The sequence below is a fragment of the Poromitra crassiceps genome (genome assembly GCF_964638095.1).
Source record: "Poromitra crassiceps genome assembly, chromosome: 4".
NCBI lineage: Eukaryota > Metazoa > Chordata > Actinopteri > Beryciformes > Melamphaidae > Poromitra > Poromitra crassiceps.
Window position 1 is genome coordinate 1,231,990 of NC_139626.1, and position 17,006 is coordinate 1,248,995.

The window sequence follows — 17,006 nt, forward strand, 5'->3', positions numbered from 1 at the left end:
AATATAATTCGAATATTAAAATGTATAAAGCACTGAAATTCGAATTTGATTATAGAGGGAGATTGACAGCCCTAATACATACATACATACATACATACATATATACATACATACATACATACATACATACTAGGGGTTGCATAGACTCGTCGACATGTTGATGACGCCTTCTGACTTTTTGTGACTTGTTCTCAAAGTGCTGCCCCAGGCCGCAGCCTGCCAGAGCTGCTCTTCCCATCTTGTGTCTTTTTCACTAATTTGTATATACAGCATTTACTTTTTATAGATTGATTTGGTAAATCAAAGTAGTACGCTACGTTTCTTACTGCGAACATAACATTACAGGAATCACCTGGGGTGTGTGTTCAATATGAAAACGGTGTGCACCATTTTACTACGATTTCCAGGTTGAATGCCATGCTTCCTCGCATGATTCAATTCCATTGCCATTTAAATAAATATGATTGTACGTGTTGTCAGGGGTGAACTCGAGCCCTATCCTCTGACAGTGCGGTGTATGGGCCAGAAGAGGGGGGGGTGAATATGGGGGATTAGGGCTGTCACTTTTTCCCAAAATAAAGTTAGAACGAACTTTAATTGCCCGAAATTCGTTCGAATATATTCGAAGTTTTTTGGTTACGGTAATTAAAAAAAAAAAAAAAAAAAATCAGTCCAGGCCACCGGGCATCAGCCCGACGTGTAAAGGTGCTCTTATACTCGAGCAAAGCTCCGTGGGGGTGGGGCCCCGCGAGTCTCCGTGAGTCACCGTGGAGACCTCGCGCTGGGGGTGATGCCATTATACTCAGAAAGTGATCAGCATGTATTGTACAATGGTGAGAACAGCCAGTGAAAAGTCGCAATGAAACACTGTGCAGTACTGAGTGCGCTTTCACTCTCAAACGACCGCACATCAGCACATGAAGGACTCACCAAACTTGTTTTTACTGAAAGCCGTTTTTACTTCTCAGCCCTGATAGCCTACTCTGTGCTGCTTTTAATCTCTCTCAATAATGCTCTCAACACAACACATTTACTTGACTACCGTAAATTCCGGACTATAAGCCGCGGCTTTTTTCCCGTTTTTTGGCCCCTGCGGCTTATATAACGGTGCGTCTTATCTATGGATTTTTTCAGAAAAAAAATTTCAAATACAAATAAAATCTCTCTTTTTTAGCACTCTTTCTACCTATAAATCCACTTCTGTTTTAATTTCCTCTGTTGCCCTCTTTTCACCACACCGCGGACACTGTGTGCACTGTCGAAATAAACAAAGGTGTTGTGTTATGTTGTTTTGTTGAAATGTTACGGTAATACGGTAAATGGGAGCTTCCTCAAACAGCCAACAATCCCCTCTGTGCGTGAACCCTTACATATGGTAATTACGGTAAGCAAAGTTCATCAGCCCGGAATCACAACAAGACGAGCAGTCTGTCTCTCACTTACCATGGGGAAGGTACGCAGAAATTCACACGACGCAGCATTCAAGCTGAAAGCAGTCGAACTCGCACTAAAAGAGGGAAATAGAGCAGCCGCGCGTACTCTGGGCATAAATGAATCGATGGTGAGACGTTGGAAAAAGCAGCAGGAGGAACTGTCTCAGTGTAAGAAAACAAAAAAGTCCTTCAGAGGCCACAAAAGCAGATGGCCGGAGCTTGAAGATTCCCTTGAGGACTGGGTGTTGACCCAGCGAGCAGACGGCCGAGGCGTTTCCACGGTGCAGATCCGACTGAAGGCAAAAACAGTAGCCACCGAGATGAAAATTGAACATTTCAGAGGTGGGCCATCTTGGTGCTTTCGTTTCATGAGACGAAAGGGACTGTCTGTCCGGGCGCGGACGACTGTGTGCCAACAACTCCCTCCCGACTACCAGGAGAAAATCGCAAACTTCGGCGAATACACACAAAGGAAGATCAAGGATCATTCCATCGAACCGGAGCAGATCATAAACATGGATGAAGTGCCCTTGACGTTCGACCTGCCACTCACTCGCACTGTGAACAAGAAAGGTGAATCGTCGATCACGTTAAGAACCACAGGTCACGAGAGAACCAACTTCACTTGTGTTCTAGGCTGCACAGCATCTGGAGCGAAGCTGCCGCCAATGGTGATTTTCAAGCGGATTACGATGCCGAAAGAGAAAATGCCCAGTGGTATCTGCGTCAGAGTCAACAAGAAAGGGTGGATGATGGAAAGTGTCATGAAGGAGTGGTTGTCTCAGTGCTACGTCCAGCGCCCTGGAGGATTCTTTCACCAAAAGAAAGCGTTGCTCGTCCTGGACAGCATGAGGGCTCATATCACCGATTCGGTCAAAGCAGCCATCAAGAAAACAAACAGCATTCCAGCTGTGATACCTGGGGGCACGACCAAGCATCTCCAGCCACTCGACATCAGTGTCAATCGCGCATTTAAAGTGGCGCTGCGCATCGAGTGGGAGACGTGGATGACGAGCGGGGACAAGTCATTCACAAAAACAGGGCGAATGAGGAAGGCAACTTTCGCACAAGTTTGCCAGTGGGTCCTGACAGCGTGGAGGAGTGTTAAGACATCCACGATCACCAACGGGTTCCGAAAGGCTGGACTGCTGCGTGACGAAGAGGAGGACGCCGCCACAGCTGAGGGCCTTCAGAGGCTGTTCGATTCGGACAGTGACGAAGAGGAGTTCGTTGGTTTTGAGAGCGACAACGAAGGAGAGAGAGGAGTGGTTGACGAAGCCACCCTGAACCTGTTCGTTTCCGACACTGAAGTTGAGGACTTTGCTGGTTTCAGTACGGAGGAAGAAGAGGAAGACGAGGAAGACGAGGATTAGTGACTTTACTTTGACTCTGTTTACAGCCGTTTGCTGCACCTTCATCTAAAAGATGAAGAGAAGGATTACGGTACCTGGTTTTGTTGGCAGCACCTTATCCTTTTGAGGATTGTTTTTTGTTTTCCAGTTATTTACTGCACCTTAACCTTTTGAGAATTGTTTTATTGTTTTTACAGCACTTTATCCTTTTGAGGATTGTTTTATTATTATTATTATTGTTTTATTTTTTATAGCTACGGTATTTATTTTGTTGAAATGTTAATAAATGGGAGCTTCTTATTAGGGATGGGCATTTCTAGCAAAAACACTATTCGAAATTCGCTGGCCAAATTCGAATTTAATTCGAATTTCGAAAATAAATAAAAAAATGTAAAAAAATTTTTTTTTTTTTTTTTTTGTGAGTGAAATGTTGCATTGTCTCCCCTGATTCTAAGTCTACGGCTTTATTAATTAATATAAAAAGCTTCTGCTGTGGATTTTTAGCTCAAACAAGCATTGCACCACTGAAGTAAAGAACATGTTACATGACATTGACATTTTCGAAAATAAAAAACAGTTTTGACAATCATGAGTGGTTCATTAAATATTTAGTAGGCTCAGGTCTGAGTGCCAAAGGGGTGCCAAAGTCACCCCCTCTCCCTCTTCATGGGATTTCATCTGCCATTAATTTTTCCATAAACCTTGCTTAAAATGCTTATAAAAATTGTTTTACTTGCTCAAACCAAGCGATTTGACTATACTTAGAATCAGGGGAGACAATGCAACATTTCACTCAAAAAAAAAAAAAAAAAAAAAAAAAAATCGAATTTCGAATTTCAATAATAAAAGTCGACCTTGATAATAACAACGATTATTCGAAAATTCGAAATTCGATGCCCATCCCTACTTCTTATAGCCTATAGCCTACCCTACCGTAATGCTTGTTTTGTTGAAAATAAATGGGAGCTTCCCCAAACAGCGATCTCTTTCCCGACATTCCTCTCTGTGCAGAACCCTTTCATATGGTAATTAAACATCAAAACACCCGCGGCTTATAGTCCGGTGCGGCTTATAGAAGAAAAAAATAGTCAATTTTGGTGCTGCGGCTTATAGACCGGTGCGTCTTATAGTCCGGAATTTACGGTACTTGAAATGACTAAAAACGAACAGTTGCAAATCTAAGTTTATAGCCTACCACATGGGTCAAGAAACTTGCTTGGACGCTCACAGTCACAACACTGCCTCACAAACTTGGCTGCATCCAACTCGAGACAACTTTTCAGACCCTGGAGACAATCTTTCTCAGAAGAGACCAACGCGACAAATCTGGAGACTTTTTCTGACATGGGATTAACATTACCAGCAAGCAGCAGTTGGTTAATTTTGGTTCATTAAAAAAAAAAAAAAAAAAAAAATCGAACAGTCAATTTACATATCGAACACAAACTCCTCCCCCACATTCGAAGTTGCATTCGAATTTCAAATGAAAAGTGACAGCCCTATGGGGGATGCAGAGGATGGTTAAAAGAGGAGATAATATTACATATCAATGAAACAAAGCAGGAGGGCAGCGGCGTTCTTGGAAGTTAAAAAGTAGCTGAAGGAAGGTGCTCTTTGGTATATGGGAGAAAATCATCACCAAAGCAGGCAGCCAAGGCACTCTTCCAAAGGTTAAAAAAGCTTTAATATAAAATGCTTAGTTCATCAGCTTAGTTCGTCAGGGCACTTCGTCGTACCCTGACGAAGGCCCATGTACATGTTGGCAAGTTTTTATTGTTCTATTATGAACTAAGCATTAGGGCTGGGTTAAAAAAATCGATATATCGATATTGAATCGATATTCATGTGAAGGAACAAGTATCGATACATAAATCCCAGTATCGATCTTTTAACACGTTCACTGCCAATGACGTATTAATACGTCAAAAATAATCCAACGGTTGACTGCCAATGACGTATTACCGTAAATTCGGGACTATAAGCCGCACCTTTTTTCCCGTTTTTTGGCCTTTTTTGGCCCCTGCGGCTTATATAACGGTGCGGCTTATCTATGGATTAAAAAAAAAAAAAAAAAAAAAAAAAAAAAAAAAAAAAACTCTTTTTTAGCACTCTTTCTAACTATAAATCCACTTCTGTTTTAATTTCCTCTCTTGCCCTCTTTTCACCACACTGTATGACACTGTATGACACTGTATGACACTGTGTGCACTGTAAATAACAACACAGGTGGTGTTGTGTTATGTTGTTTTGTTGAAATGTTAATAAATGGGAGCTTCCTCAAACAGCCAACACCTTACATATGGTAATTAAACATTAAAACACAAAAAAAAAAAAAAAACGTTTACAACCCATTCCACCGAGCCACTAAGTGGCGACAGTGCCCTCCTGACTAGAGGAAGGCAAGCAAAAAGCAGCCATTCTCATGAAAATGGATGGGGGAAAACGCTTTCGTTTTCGCGCTGATTGCTGGCGATGCGGGATTGCAAATTTGCATAATAGATTACAGGTGGAACACACTTTGAAACACGCAGCATAAATATGACCAGAATCGCAAAAGCTTCTCTCAACCAAAACTCCAAGAAGCGAGCGAGTCCATCCAGACTTCCTCAAACAGCGGCCGCGCAGACAGGCACAGGACAGCAGCAGCAAAGCAGTGAGACTGGTGACAAACTTGTGACGGCCGCTGCAGCCAAGAAGAACGCCCACGGAGGGAGGAGTTGGAAGCAACTCTCCCTCTCGCTCTCTCCCTCTCTCTCTCTCTCTCTCTCTCTCCCTCCCTCCCTCTCTCTCTCTCTCTCTCTCTCCCTCTCCCCCTCTCACTAGGATTAAACCTAGTGCGTCTCCGGGAGAGAGAGAGAGAGGGAGGGAGAGCGAGAGGGAGGGAGAGAGAGAGAGAGAGAGAGGGAGGGAGAGCGAGAGGGAGGGAGAGAGAGAGAGAGAGAGAGCGAGAGGGGGAGGGAGAGAGAGAGAGAGAGCCAAAAATGAATGGTTAAAGTGACTGTTCTATCGAATTTCACAAAAAGCCGTTTATCTCTGAATAATTTTTCTGACGCTGAAACCATGCTGTATTCAACTGCTAATGCTTACATAACTACTAACTCTACAAACTAACTCTTTTAGACAGAGAAAGCACACATTCTATTAGTTCTTTTGAGATATTGTGTGTTCACAAAATCTTAGCAGAAAAGAATCCTCGGGTCTTGAAAGATGAGCCAGAATCCTCAAAAAACCCCTCTGGCAGAAGCTAACTACAGTAAAAAAAAAACGTCTGGCAGTGAATGTGTTAAAATGCATTTTACAAAAAAAAAAAAAAAGTTTTTTTTTAAATAAACATAGGCTATAATATTATATGCTGTGTGTGGTAGTTAGAACATAGTTTCAAGTTGACGTTTATTTATGTTTGTAGTTGAAACAAAAACATAAATACTATAGGCTACATGTGCATTGTGCATGCACCATGAGCCAGATGTACAGACCTCAAATCTGTTTGCACTATAATGTTTGTGAACTGGAAATGTTCATGAGCTGTATTTTATTTTATTTTATTTTATTTACAAAGCATTTATACTTTATGAAACACTGTTTACAACATGCTGCTGTTCAATGATTCTGTTGTATAGTGGAAATCTAAATTTGTTTGGCTTCTCACAGAAGACTGTAAAGAAAGAGACAGAAGACTGTAAAGAAAGATAAGATGTTGAATGACTATGTTGGTCATGTTTAAATACAAAAGAATTACATGATGTAACTGCTTGCTTTATGGTCGATTCTTAATGTAAATATTAATATTTTTTAATAAGGCACCAGGTTAGAGGGTTCCTTGTACAATTTACAGCATTAGTTCTTTGAGAATATCTTCCATTATCAAAGCAAAACTGGTATGTAACTAAAATATTGATATCAAATCGTATCGTATAGGAAATCGTATCGACTTGGGACCTTGTGTATCGGAATCGTATCGTATCGGGAAGTCAGTGGCGATACCCAGCCCTACTAAGCATTTTATATTAAAGCTTTTTTAACCTTTGGAAGAGTGCCTTGGCTGCCTGCTTTTTTGAAGATAATATTACATAATAATATCTTTAGCCAGCTTCCAGTGGTGCGCGCGACAATAATATTACATAATAATATCTTTAGCCAGCTTCCAGTGGTGCGCGCGACAATAATATTACATAATAATATCTTTAGCCAGCTTCCAGTGGTGAGCGCGACAATAATATTACATAATAATATCTTTAGCCAGCTTCCAGTGGTGCGCGCGACAATAATATTACATAATAATATCTTTAGCCAGCTTCCAGTGGTGCGCGCGGCAATAATATTACATAATAATATCTTTAGCCAGCTTCCAGTGGTGCACGCGACAATAATATTACATAATAATATCTTTAGCCAGCTTCCAGTGGTGAGCGCGACAATAATATTACATAATAATATCTTTAGCCAGCTTCCAGTGGTGAGCGCGACAATAATATTACATAATAATATCTTTAGCCAGCTTCCAGTGGTGAGCGCGACAATAATATTACATAATAATATCTTTAGCCAGCTTCCAGTGGTGAGCGCGACAATAATATTACATAATAATATCTTTAGCCAGCTTCCTTCCAGTGGTGAGCGCGACAATAATATTACATAATAATATCTTTAGCCAGCTTCCAGTGGTGCGCGCGACAATAATATTACATAATAATATCTTTAGCCAGCTTCCAGTGGTGCACGCGACAATAATATTACATAATAATATCTTTAGCCAGCTTCCAGTGGTGCGCGCGACAATAATATTACATAATAATATCTTTAGCCAGCTTCCTTCCAGTGGTGAGCGCGACAATAATATTACATAATAATATCTTTAGCCAGCTTCCAGTGGTGAGCGCGACAATAATATTACATAATAATATCTTTAGCCAGCTTCCAGTGGTGAGCGCGACAATAATATTACATAATAATATCTTTAGCCAGCTTCCAGTGGTGAGCGCGACAATAATATTACATAATAATATCTTTAGCCAGCTTCCAGTGGTGCGCGCGACAATAATATTACATAATAATATCTTTAGCCAGCTTCCAGTGGTGCGCGCGACAATAATATTACATAATAATATCTTTAGCCAGCTTCCAGTGGTGCACGCGACAATAATATTACATAATAATATCTTTAGCCAGCTTCCAGTGGTGAGCGCGACAATAATATTACATAATAATATCTTTAGCCAGCTTCCAGTGGTGAGCGCGACAATAATATTACATAATAATATCTTTAGCCAGCTTCCAGTGGTGAGCGCGACAATAATATTACATAATAATATCTTTAGCCAGCTTCCAGTGGTGAGCGCAACAATAATATTACATAATAATATCTTTAGCCAGCTTCCTTCCAGTGGTGAGCGCGACAATAATATTACATAATAATATCTTTAGCCAGCTTCCAGTGGTGCGCGCGACAATAATATTACATAATAATATCTTTAGCCAGCTTCCAGTGGTGCACGCGACAATAATATTACATAATAATATCTTTAGCCAGCTTCCAGTGGTGCGCGCGACAATAATATTACATAATAATATCTTTAGCCAGCTTCCTTCCAGTGGTGAGCGCGACAATAATATTACATAATAATATCTTTAGCCAGCTTCCAGTGGTGAGCGCGACAATAATATTACATAATAATATCTTTAGCCAGCTTCCAGTGGTGCGCGCGACAATAATATTACATAATAATATCTTTAGCCAGCTTCCTTCCAGTGGTGAGCGCAACAATAATATTACATAATAATATCTTTAGCCAGCTTCCTTCCAGTGGTGAGCGCGACAATAATATTACATAATAATATCTTTAGCCAGCTTCCTTCCAGTGGTGAGCGCGACAATAATATTACATAATAATATCTTTAGCCAGCTTCCAGTGGTGAGCGCGACAATAATATTACATAATAATATCTTTAGCCAGCTTCCAGTGGTGAGCGCGACAATAATATTACATAATAATATCTTTAGCCAGCTTGCAGTGGTGAGCGCGACAAGGAGTTGCTGTGAGAGCAGGCGGCATGATGAAGGGAGCTGGGGGGAGGGCGCTATTTACGTGAACTATATGGTGCAACTCTGGAGACTACACAGTCTTTATGTGAACTATATGGTGCAACTCTGGAGACTACACAGTCAAACAACGTGTGTGGCCCTGGACCTCAAACTGTGTGTGGCCCTGGACCTCAAACTGTTAGCAGTAAGTCTCTGTTCATATTACCATGTCTTTGAGCTGATTATGTCCAGAGTGCAGGGCCTGCCGGACACTCTGGGACAGCAGGATCTCGTGTCTCAGCCTTTGCTTGCCAAAGGCGACTGCTCCACTGGTGACGATCATCATCTCCCTGCCCTGGCTCTGCAGCATGGCCACCTGGACAACACACAACCAGTTAGCTCACCTGGCCACATTAGGGATATTTATTTTCTCTGTCCAGAGTGAGCAAAGCTTCTGCTTTTCCAACTTTCCAGACGGCAAGCAGCAAGACAAGTTAATTGATGATGCTGGATACTGCAGCTAAGTCTTCTATGTTAGCAGTCTCCTTGGTCTACTAGTATTCTTATGAATAGTCACGATTGTGAGCCGTCTCACAGATCAACATGAACTGCAGTACTTCTGTCAAGTCGGTTATCAGGCCAAAGAATGAATGAGGAAAATAATATCAGTTTATGAGTTTCCATATCATGAACTTTGATGCAAATCTTCTCAAGGCTTTGAATGGACTATTCTTTATTACTATGACTTTATATCAGCTAAAATCAAATTATGAATGTGGAAACTTTTTTCTCCATTGTGTGTGTGTGTGTGTGTGGGGGGGGGGGGGGGGATAATTGTATACCTAACATTTAAAATGTCCTTTGTCAACTCGTTACACTTTCCATCTTCTAGTTTGAGATTGCCCCCTGTCTAAGCTATTTCCATAAGGGGATTCCCCCAGAGGAATTCCATGTTCCCTAACCAATCAAAAGAGACCAATGTATCCGCCTGAATCTAACGTTAGATAATCCAGGAGCAGCATTTATCTTATCTATGGTGACCGGGTCCGTTTTTGGTTTAATTTTGAAAATACGAAATAACCATGGTATTTCCATTTTCTCATTTCCATTAAAAACAAAACAAACTAGAACGACCGCAACGCGGACTTATGCCTCCGCCATTAGTTGATTCTGGAGTCCAAATCGCCATTTGAGGCAAATTGGAAGAGATTCCATCAAGGCGCTCCTGTGATGTTGCGTTACAGAGCTTGGAAATTGGGTGTGTGAGAGGTCACAGTGACCTTGAACTTTGACCACCAAAATGTAATCAGTTCATCCTTGAGTCCAAGTCGATATTTGAGAAAAGTTTGATTAAATTCCGTCAAGGCATTCCTGAGATATCGCGTTAACAAGCTTGAAAATGGCGTTCGAGAGCTCACCTTGACCTTTGACTTTTGACCACCAAAATCGAATCAGTTCATCCTTGAGTCTAAGTAGATGTTTGAGGCAAATTTGATGAAATTCCGTCAAGGTATTCATGAGATATCGCGTTAACAAGCTGGAAAATGGCGTTTGAGAGGTCACAGTGACCTTGACCTTTGACCTTTGCCCACCAAAATCTAATCAATTCATCCTTGAGTCCAAGTCGATGTTTGAGACAAGTTTGATTAAATTCCATCAAGGCATTCCTGAGATATCGCGTTAACAAGCTTGAAAATGGCGTTGGAGAGGTCACAGTGACCTTGACCTTTGACCTTTGACCACCAAAATCTAATCAGTTCATCCTTGAGTCCAAGTCGATGTTTGAGACAAGTTTGATTAAATTCCGTCAAGGCATTCCTGAGATATCGCGTTAACAAGCGTGAAAATGGCGTTCGAGAGGTCACAGTGACCTTGAGCTTTGACCTTTGACCACCAAAATCTAATCAGATCATCCTTGAGTCTAAGTCGATGTTTGAGGCAAATTTGATGAAATTCCATCCAGGCGTTCCTCAGATATCGCGTTAACAAGCTTGAAAATGGCGTTCAAGAGGTCACAGTGACCTTGACCTTTGACCTTTGCCCACCAAAATCTAATCAGTTCATCCTTGAGTCCAAGTCGATGTTTGAGACAAGTTTGATTAAATTCCGTCAAGGCATTCCTGAGATATCGCGTTAACAAGCGTGAAAATGGCGTTCGAGAGGTCACAGTGACCTTGACCTTTGACCTTTGACCACCAAAATCTAATCAGATCATCCTTGAGCCTAAGTGAATGTTTAAGGCGAATCTGATGAAATTCCGTCCAGGCGTTCCTCAGATATCGCGTTAACAAACATCGTACGGACGTACGGACAGCCGTACGTACGGACGGACAACCCGGATCCATAATGCCTCCGGCCTGGCTATCGCCGGCGGAGGCATAAAAAACAAACGCTTACACGGACCCTGGTCAACACATTGTTAGTATTACTCCTCGGCACACTTGGCAACCGCTTCCCCCTCAGCGCTGATTGGTTAATCGTTTGTTCAACCGAGGAAATAGCTGTTGCCAGAGCAATTTAGAGAGAGTGGCGTCAGCGGAGGACCAAATGCGTGACTCATTATCAGCCAATGAACAGCCAGGAAGGGGTCTCGTGCTACTTTTGAATTCTAAAATAAAGCTGATAATGTACAATTTGATTAAAAAAAAACTTTCAAAGCTCAACACAAACTGTCCATTTTGCTACAACTCGACAGTGCTGCTTAATCCAGGACCTTACTTCCTGGAACTCTTGAGAGTAAAAAACTGGTCCATTGGAGTGAATGGAGATGTCGCGACTCTTCTATATAGACGACTCTGGCTGTTGCATATCACGATGACAGACCAGAAGCAGCCAAAACTCAAGTCAGTGGAATGGGCGGAGTCAAAGGTCTGGACCCAGGTAAAACATTTCCTGGTATCCCTTTAATGTTTTCACTTACTATTTGGCTAATTTCATTGTTAATATACAGCCTAAATACAAACTTGTGGGAGAATAGCATAGAAGCATTAAGCCTGCAACTTTATGACTTTGCATATCACACAACCTCGAGATTATTTGATATATTCGCATTTTTTTGCAATAGTTCCTGGTAATTCGCTCACCTGCTCCACAATGGAGGCCAGCCTCCCCAGCGCCAGGCCGCATTCATCGCCACGGGTGACCACTGCACTGCCCAGCTTCACCACGATCCTCTTAGCCTGACGCAGCCCACCACGGTGGGCAAAGCAGCTGCCATGGCCCCTTCCCAGGGGAACTGTGTAGGGGCAGAATTTAAGTTACCCTCTGACGTTACCCCACTGCTTAATGCGGGCAACTCATTTTCTCACCCACTAGTGCACCTGTGGGAGTTTTTAATTGAACATAAATAACATGCCATGCAATTGCAAATGGCTGTAAAGTAGGTCATTTGACATTTCTACAAAAACTCTCAATTGTGCACTTATTGCTTCTGTCCATTGCCGTGCCAATGGTTAACCCTTCGTGTGCCAGAGGTGGCACCCATGCCATAGGTTGCTGACCCCTGCTCTAACCTATAAAACATAACTGAATTTGTTTTAGCACAGCAGAGATTTCTTATATTTTCCACTTATTATACTGTACGCATAATCTTAGTTACCATGACTGAAAATTCATTCCATTTACAACCACGAAAGACACTGTAAACACACTGTCACAGATTGTTGGTCCATGAAATATTAGTGAGTCAATTTGAGAGTGAAAAACTACCAATCCAACAAAATAAACAAAGCCAAATCATATTGCGTGACACCGTGCACTGACACACTGATTCCAAATTGTGCTTGAAAAAACAAACTAGAACGACCGCACCGCGGAATTATGCCTCCGCCATTAGTTCATTCTTGAGTCCAAATCGCCATTTGAGGCAAATTGGAAGAAATTCCATCAAGGCGCTCCTGAGATGTTGCGTTACAGAGCTTGGAAATTGGGTGTGTGAGGTCACAGTGACCTTGAACTTTGACCTTTACCTATCAAAGTCTAATCAGTTTATCCTTGAGTGCAAGTCGATGTTTGAGTCAAATCAGAAGAAGTTCCATCAAGCCGTTCTTGAGATATCGCGTTAACGAACTTGGGAATGGCGTTCGTGAGGTCAGTGACCTTGAACTTTGACCACCAAAATGTAATCAGTTCATCCTTGAGGCCAAGTTAATGTTTGAGGGAAATTTGATGAAATTCCGTCCTGAGATATAGCGTTAACAAGCTTGAAAATGGCGTTGGAGAGGTCATAGTGACCTTGACCTTTGACCTTTGATCATCAAAATGTAATCTGTTCATCCTTGCGCCCAAGTCGACGTTTGAGCCAAATTGGAAGAAATTCCATCAAGCCGTTCTTGAGATATCGCTTTAACAAACTTGGGAATGGCATTTGTGAGGTCACAGTGATCTTGACCTTTGGCCGCAAAAATCTAATCAGTTCATCCTTGAGTCCAAGTCGATGTTTGAGGCAAATTTGATGAAACTCCGTCAAGGCATTCCTGAGATATCGCGTTAACAAGCTTGAAAATGCCGTTCGAGAGGTCAAAGTGATCTTGACCTTTGACCACCAAAATCTAATCAGTTCATGCTTGAGTCCAAGGTGATGTTTGAAGGCAAATTTGATGAAATTCCATCAAGGCATTCCTGAGATATCGCGTTAACGAACGGACGGACGTACGTATGGACGGACAACCCGGATCCATAATGCCTCCGGCCTGGCTATCGCCGGCGGAGGCATAAAAATAGGATTAGGCTAACCACCAGTGACACACACACACACACACACACACACACACACACACACACACACACACACACACACACACAAACATGGTACATGCAAATTAATGCACACTATTCTATGGATCTTGTGCCAAAACGAGACACAAGACATGATGTCATGTAGGTCAGTGGACATAACAGACAATTGTTGTGCAAACGTGCATGTTTTGCTGGGCTCCTGTTTCATTGATGACATGATTGAGCCCTCCCCTAAATCCTGCTGTAACCTGGGAAACAGGAAATCACAGCCTGCAAACTGCCACATCAGCACAACAAGCTGAAACCCCAGTGCTGACAACACACATCCCACTGGAGCAATGAAGCGCATGAGAGGGAGAGAGACAGAGAGAGAGGTAGACAGAGAGAGAGAGGTGTGAAGCAACAAGTCATCCTTACAGTAGCCTAATAGGTCAGAAAACTCCATAGAGGCATGGACTTCACCACCTCCAGCCTGACCAGACTGTATTGATTATGTCAACGTGTTAAAGAGATTTTTTTTTAATCAATTTCCATGAAAAAACAAACACTGATTATCTATCTGTAAATAGCACATCTGGCTGCACGACAACCAGGTTATACATGTGATACATATTCATGCCAATCTAGCATGGCTTGCCTTGTGTCAGTGGTCTGGTGAGCCTGGAGCACAGGGACAGCATCCGCATCACCAGCATGGTCAGTCCCACGTGTAACAACTAGTGGACAATGAGAGAGAGATAGAGAGAGAGAGAGAGAGAGATGAAAGACATAGAGAGGTGTGAAGCAACAAGTCATCTTACAGTAATAGGCCAGAAAACTCCATACAGGCATGGATTTCGCGTCAGAATAGTTCTAGGTCAAAAACTGTTGTTAAATCTACTTCCATGAAAAAACAAACATGAAGTATCTATCTGTAAATAGCACATCTGGCTGAAGGATATCTCTAGTGCTTACTATATTTTATCCATTAACGTCGTAGGCTACATGTACAGCTAAAAGTATTGGCTAACTATCTAGCTAGATAGCCGCTAAGCTAAGTGGTTCACTGGTAAAATAAATAAATAAATAACGTGTATTATTCTTACTAAAAATGTTCTTCAAGTTCCAGTGTGTGTTATTTATCCTGTGCAATGGCTTCTATTGTTGGGTCAGGTCTTCATGTCCATCTTGTTTGGCAGAAGAGAAGCAGCAGTCTGTATGCTTCCAGCCGGTGGGCTCGGCTCGTAGACACGAGCTCCACCTCCGAACGGATGCTGATGAAACTGCCATCGCAGCTTGCAGTTGTGTAGCACGCTTGTCCGGTTTGCTCAAACGTCATTTCACGACTCGTAAATGGAAGTTTCGGTACGAGTCATACCGGGTCTTCGCCGAGAAGTGCCTGGTGACGACGCGAGGCGAGGTTATACCAGGTCATACATACAGTCAGGTGTAATGCCCAGTAGCCTACCGCTCCACATTCAATTACAAAATGTCCTTTCCGCAGGGAAAGCTCAGGCGTTGTTTCCTGTGTCATTAATTATGCCTTTGCATGTCCTGCATTCACGAAGTTAGCCGCTCGCGCTAGCTAGTGGTGGTAGCTAGTACAGAGCGCACGCCCCATACAGAGCACGCCCCCTAAGTACACGGCACGCCCATAGAGACAGTCGGCACGTCTGGGAACGCCCATACAGGCTCTAGGAACGCCCACAATATACGCTGGGTTAGCTGCTCAGCCTGGCTGGGGGCGTGGTCAGGGTGGGGTAAATCCCCCGTTCTATCCATTCAACAAAGTTAGAATTTAGCTGATAGCCCAGCCCAGGCAGACACGATCGGGGATTCAACCACCGCAGTAAACTCACATCTGAGCAGACGTCTTGTGTTCTGCTCTAGAACCCCCAAACATGTAGTTTAGAGCCGCAGCACGTCTTTTGGTGAGTCAGCCCATAAGATATATCGGCGGTTTTACCCCACTCGCACGCCAGCCGTTTAACATTTTGTGGGCGTTCCGTTCCCACACATGCCGAATCCCAGAGTGACGCGAGGTTACCTGAAACAAACAAACAGTGCAAAGCGTCCCTTCCCAAACAAGAAAATGTTACATAAATGTTACACACAAAAAATATGGCATGTGTTACATAAGCTCTTCACAAAGCGATCTAGATGGATAAATAGCACTACAGGTAAGAGGAAAATGTAGCCTATATGTTTGATCTTATAGGGTGAGGTGTTCCTTAAGATGAAACACAGCTTTTACATTTCTATATACATGGTCTATTATAATTATTATTACATCTTTATTATCACAATATTACCCCTATTATCATGTTGTTACTAAGCTGTAGGCTAATAGTAGCCTACCAGTGTTCCTTGTTGACGTATTTGTATTTGTGTTTTTGCCAATGCCATACAGGCAGAAAATGTAATGCTGACCAATGCTGACAGTTAATAAAGCCAGTGACACAGCATTTTACAACAGCGCTCTCCTTAAACACTGATGAGTTATTGTTCACTATGCAATCAAATAATGAAAACCCCGGCTCACTCATTGCTCAGCAACTTTAGAGACATTTTTATTGGTCATGGGCAGACTATTCCACTGGCTAGAGTATGATGGGTGATGATGGGAGATGCGAGCGTACGTATTGTAACGAATCAGGTATTCCTCCAGGAACCAGGAGACTTATAGTTGGTACAGGCTTTTATTCACGGCTTTACACTCATGGCTATGCTCCCAGCTACACACACATCCACTCCGCTCCCTCACATATCTTGACTGGCTCATGCTCAGACAGGAAGTCCCACTAACACACCGTTCCCCCAGGAACAACCCCACACATCAGTTCCTAGCTAAAACCCCGAATCGCCACAGTATATAGTGTTATTGTTTTTACCTCTACATTTACTTGTTTAAAGGTAATTTAAGAAAATGTGGATTAATATCTATCTATCTATCTTATATGGGAGCAAGTTTTGTAGTGGGCTCTGTTTAAATTTTTCGTCCCACTGAGTGGGCTCTGTTTCATTTTTTTGTCCCACTGATGATGTCACAATGTCTATGACATCATCAGTGACATCATTATTGACCAAAATCGATGATGTCATAGCAGCGGGAGCTGTGATTGGTCTATGGAAGATGATGTCATAGCAGCGTGAGCTGTGATTGGTTGACGTAAAATATCGCTGTAGCATCCCCCAGAGCCATAGAAATATAGGACTTGCGTCATCTCCGTTCACTCCAATGGAACTATTCCCCCGCACACACTAAACTGTAGCTATGTGAGTCATACATTTTGGACTTCTGTTGTGTGCATTTCTTTTATTTATTTTTTGCACTGTACTCTGTCAGGTCCCCCTATAAGCGCACTCCCAGAGTTTGAAGTCGATCCAGAGATCAGTTCTCGAGATACGCAAAGGACAGACAGACAGACGCTCCTGCCTTTATAATAGGCTGGCATTTACTACTATAATAGTTGACAGCTCAAC

General features: G+C 42.4%; 1 protein-coding gene across 2 annotated transcripts in view; it reads right to left on the reverse strand.

Annotated features, from left to right (window-relative positions):
- Window positions 1–14,833, reverse strand: part of aldh18a1 (aldehyde dehydrogenase 18 family, member A1) — a 44,657-nt gene extending 29,824 nt beyond the window's left edge. For both annotated transcript variants that reach the window (XM_083635487.1, XM_083635486.1), the window contains exons 1-4: window positions 14,630–14,833; window positions 14,182–14,260; window positions 11,891–12,042; window positions 9,034–9,183 (exon numbers count right to left, since the gene is read on the reverse strand). In XM_083635487.1, coding sequence (XP_083491613.1) covers window positions 9,034–9,183; window positions 11,891–12,042; window positions 14,182–14,239 — 360 coding nt within the window. In that variant the 5' untranslated portion in view covers window positions 14,240–14,260; window positions 14,630–14,833. The remainder of the gene's footprint in view (window positions 1–9,033; window positions 9,184–11,890; window positions 12,043–14,181; window positions 14,261–14,629) is intronic.
- Between the last annotated feature and the right edge of the window lie 2,173 nt (window positions 14,834–17,006).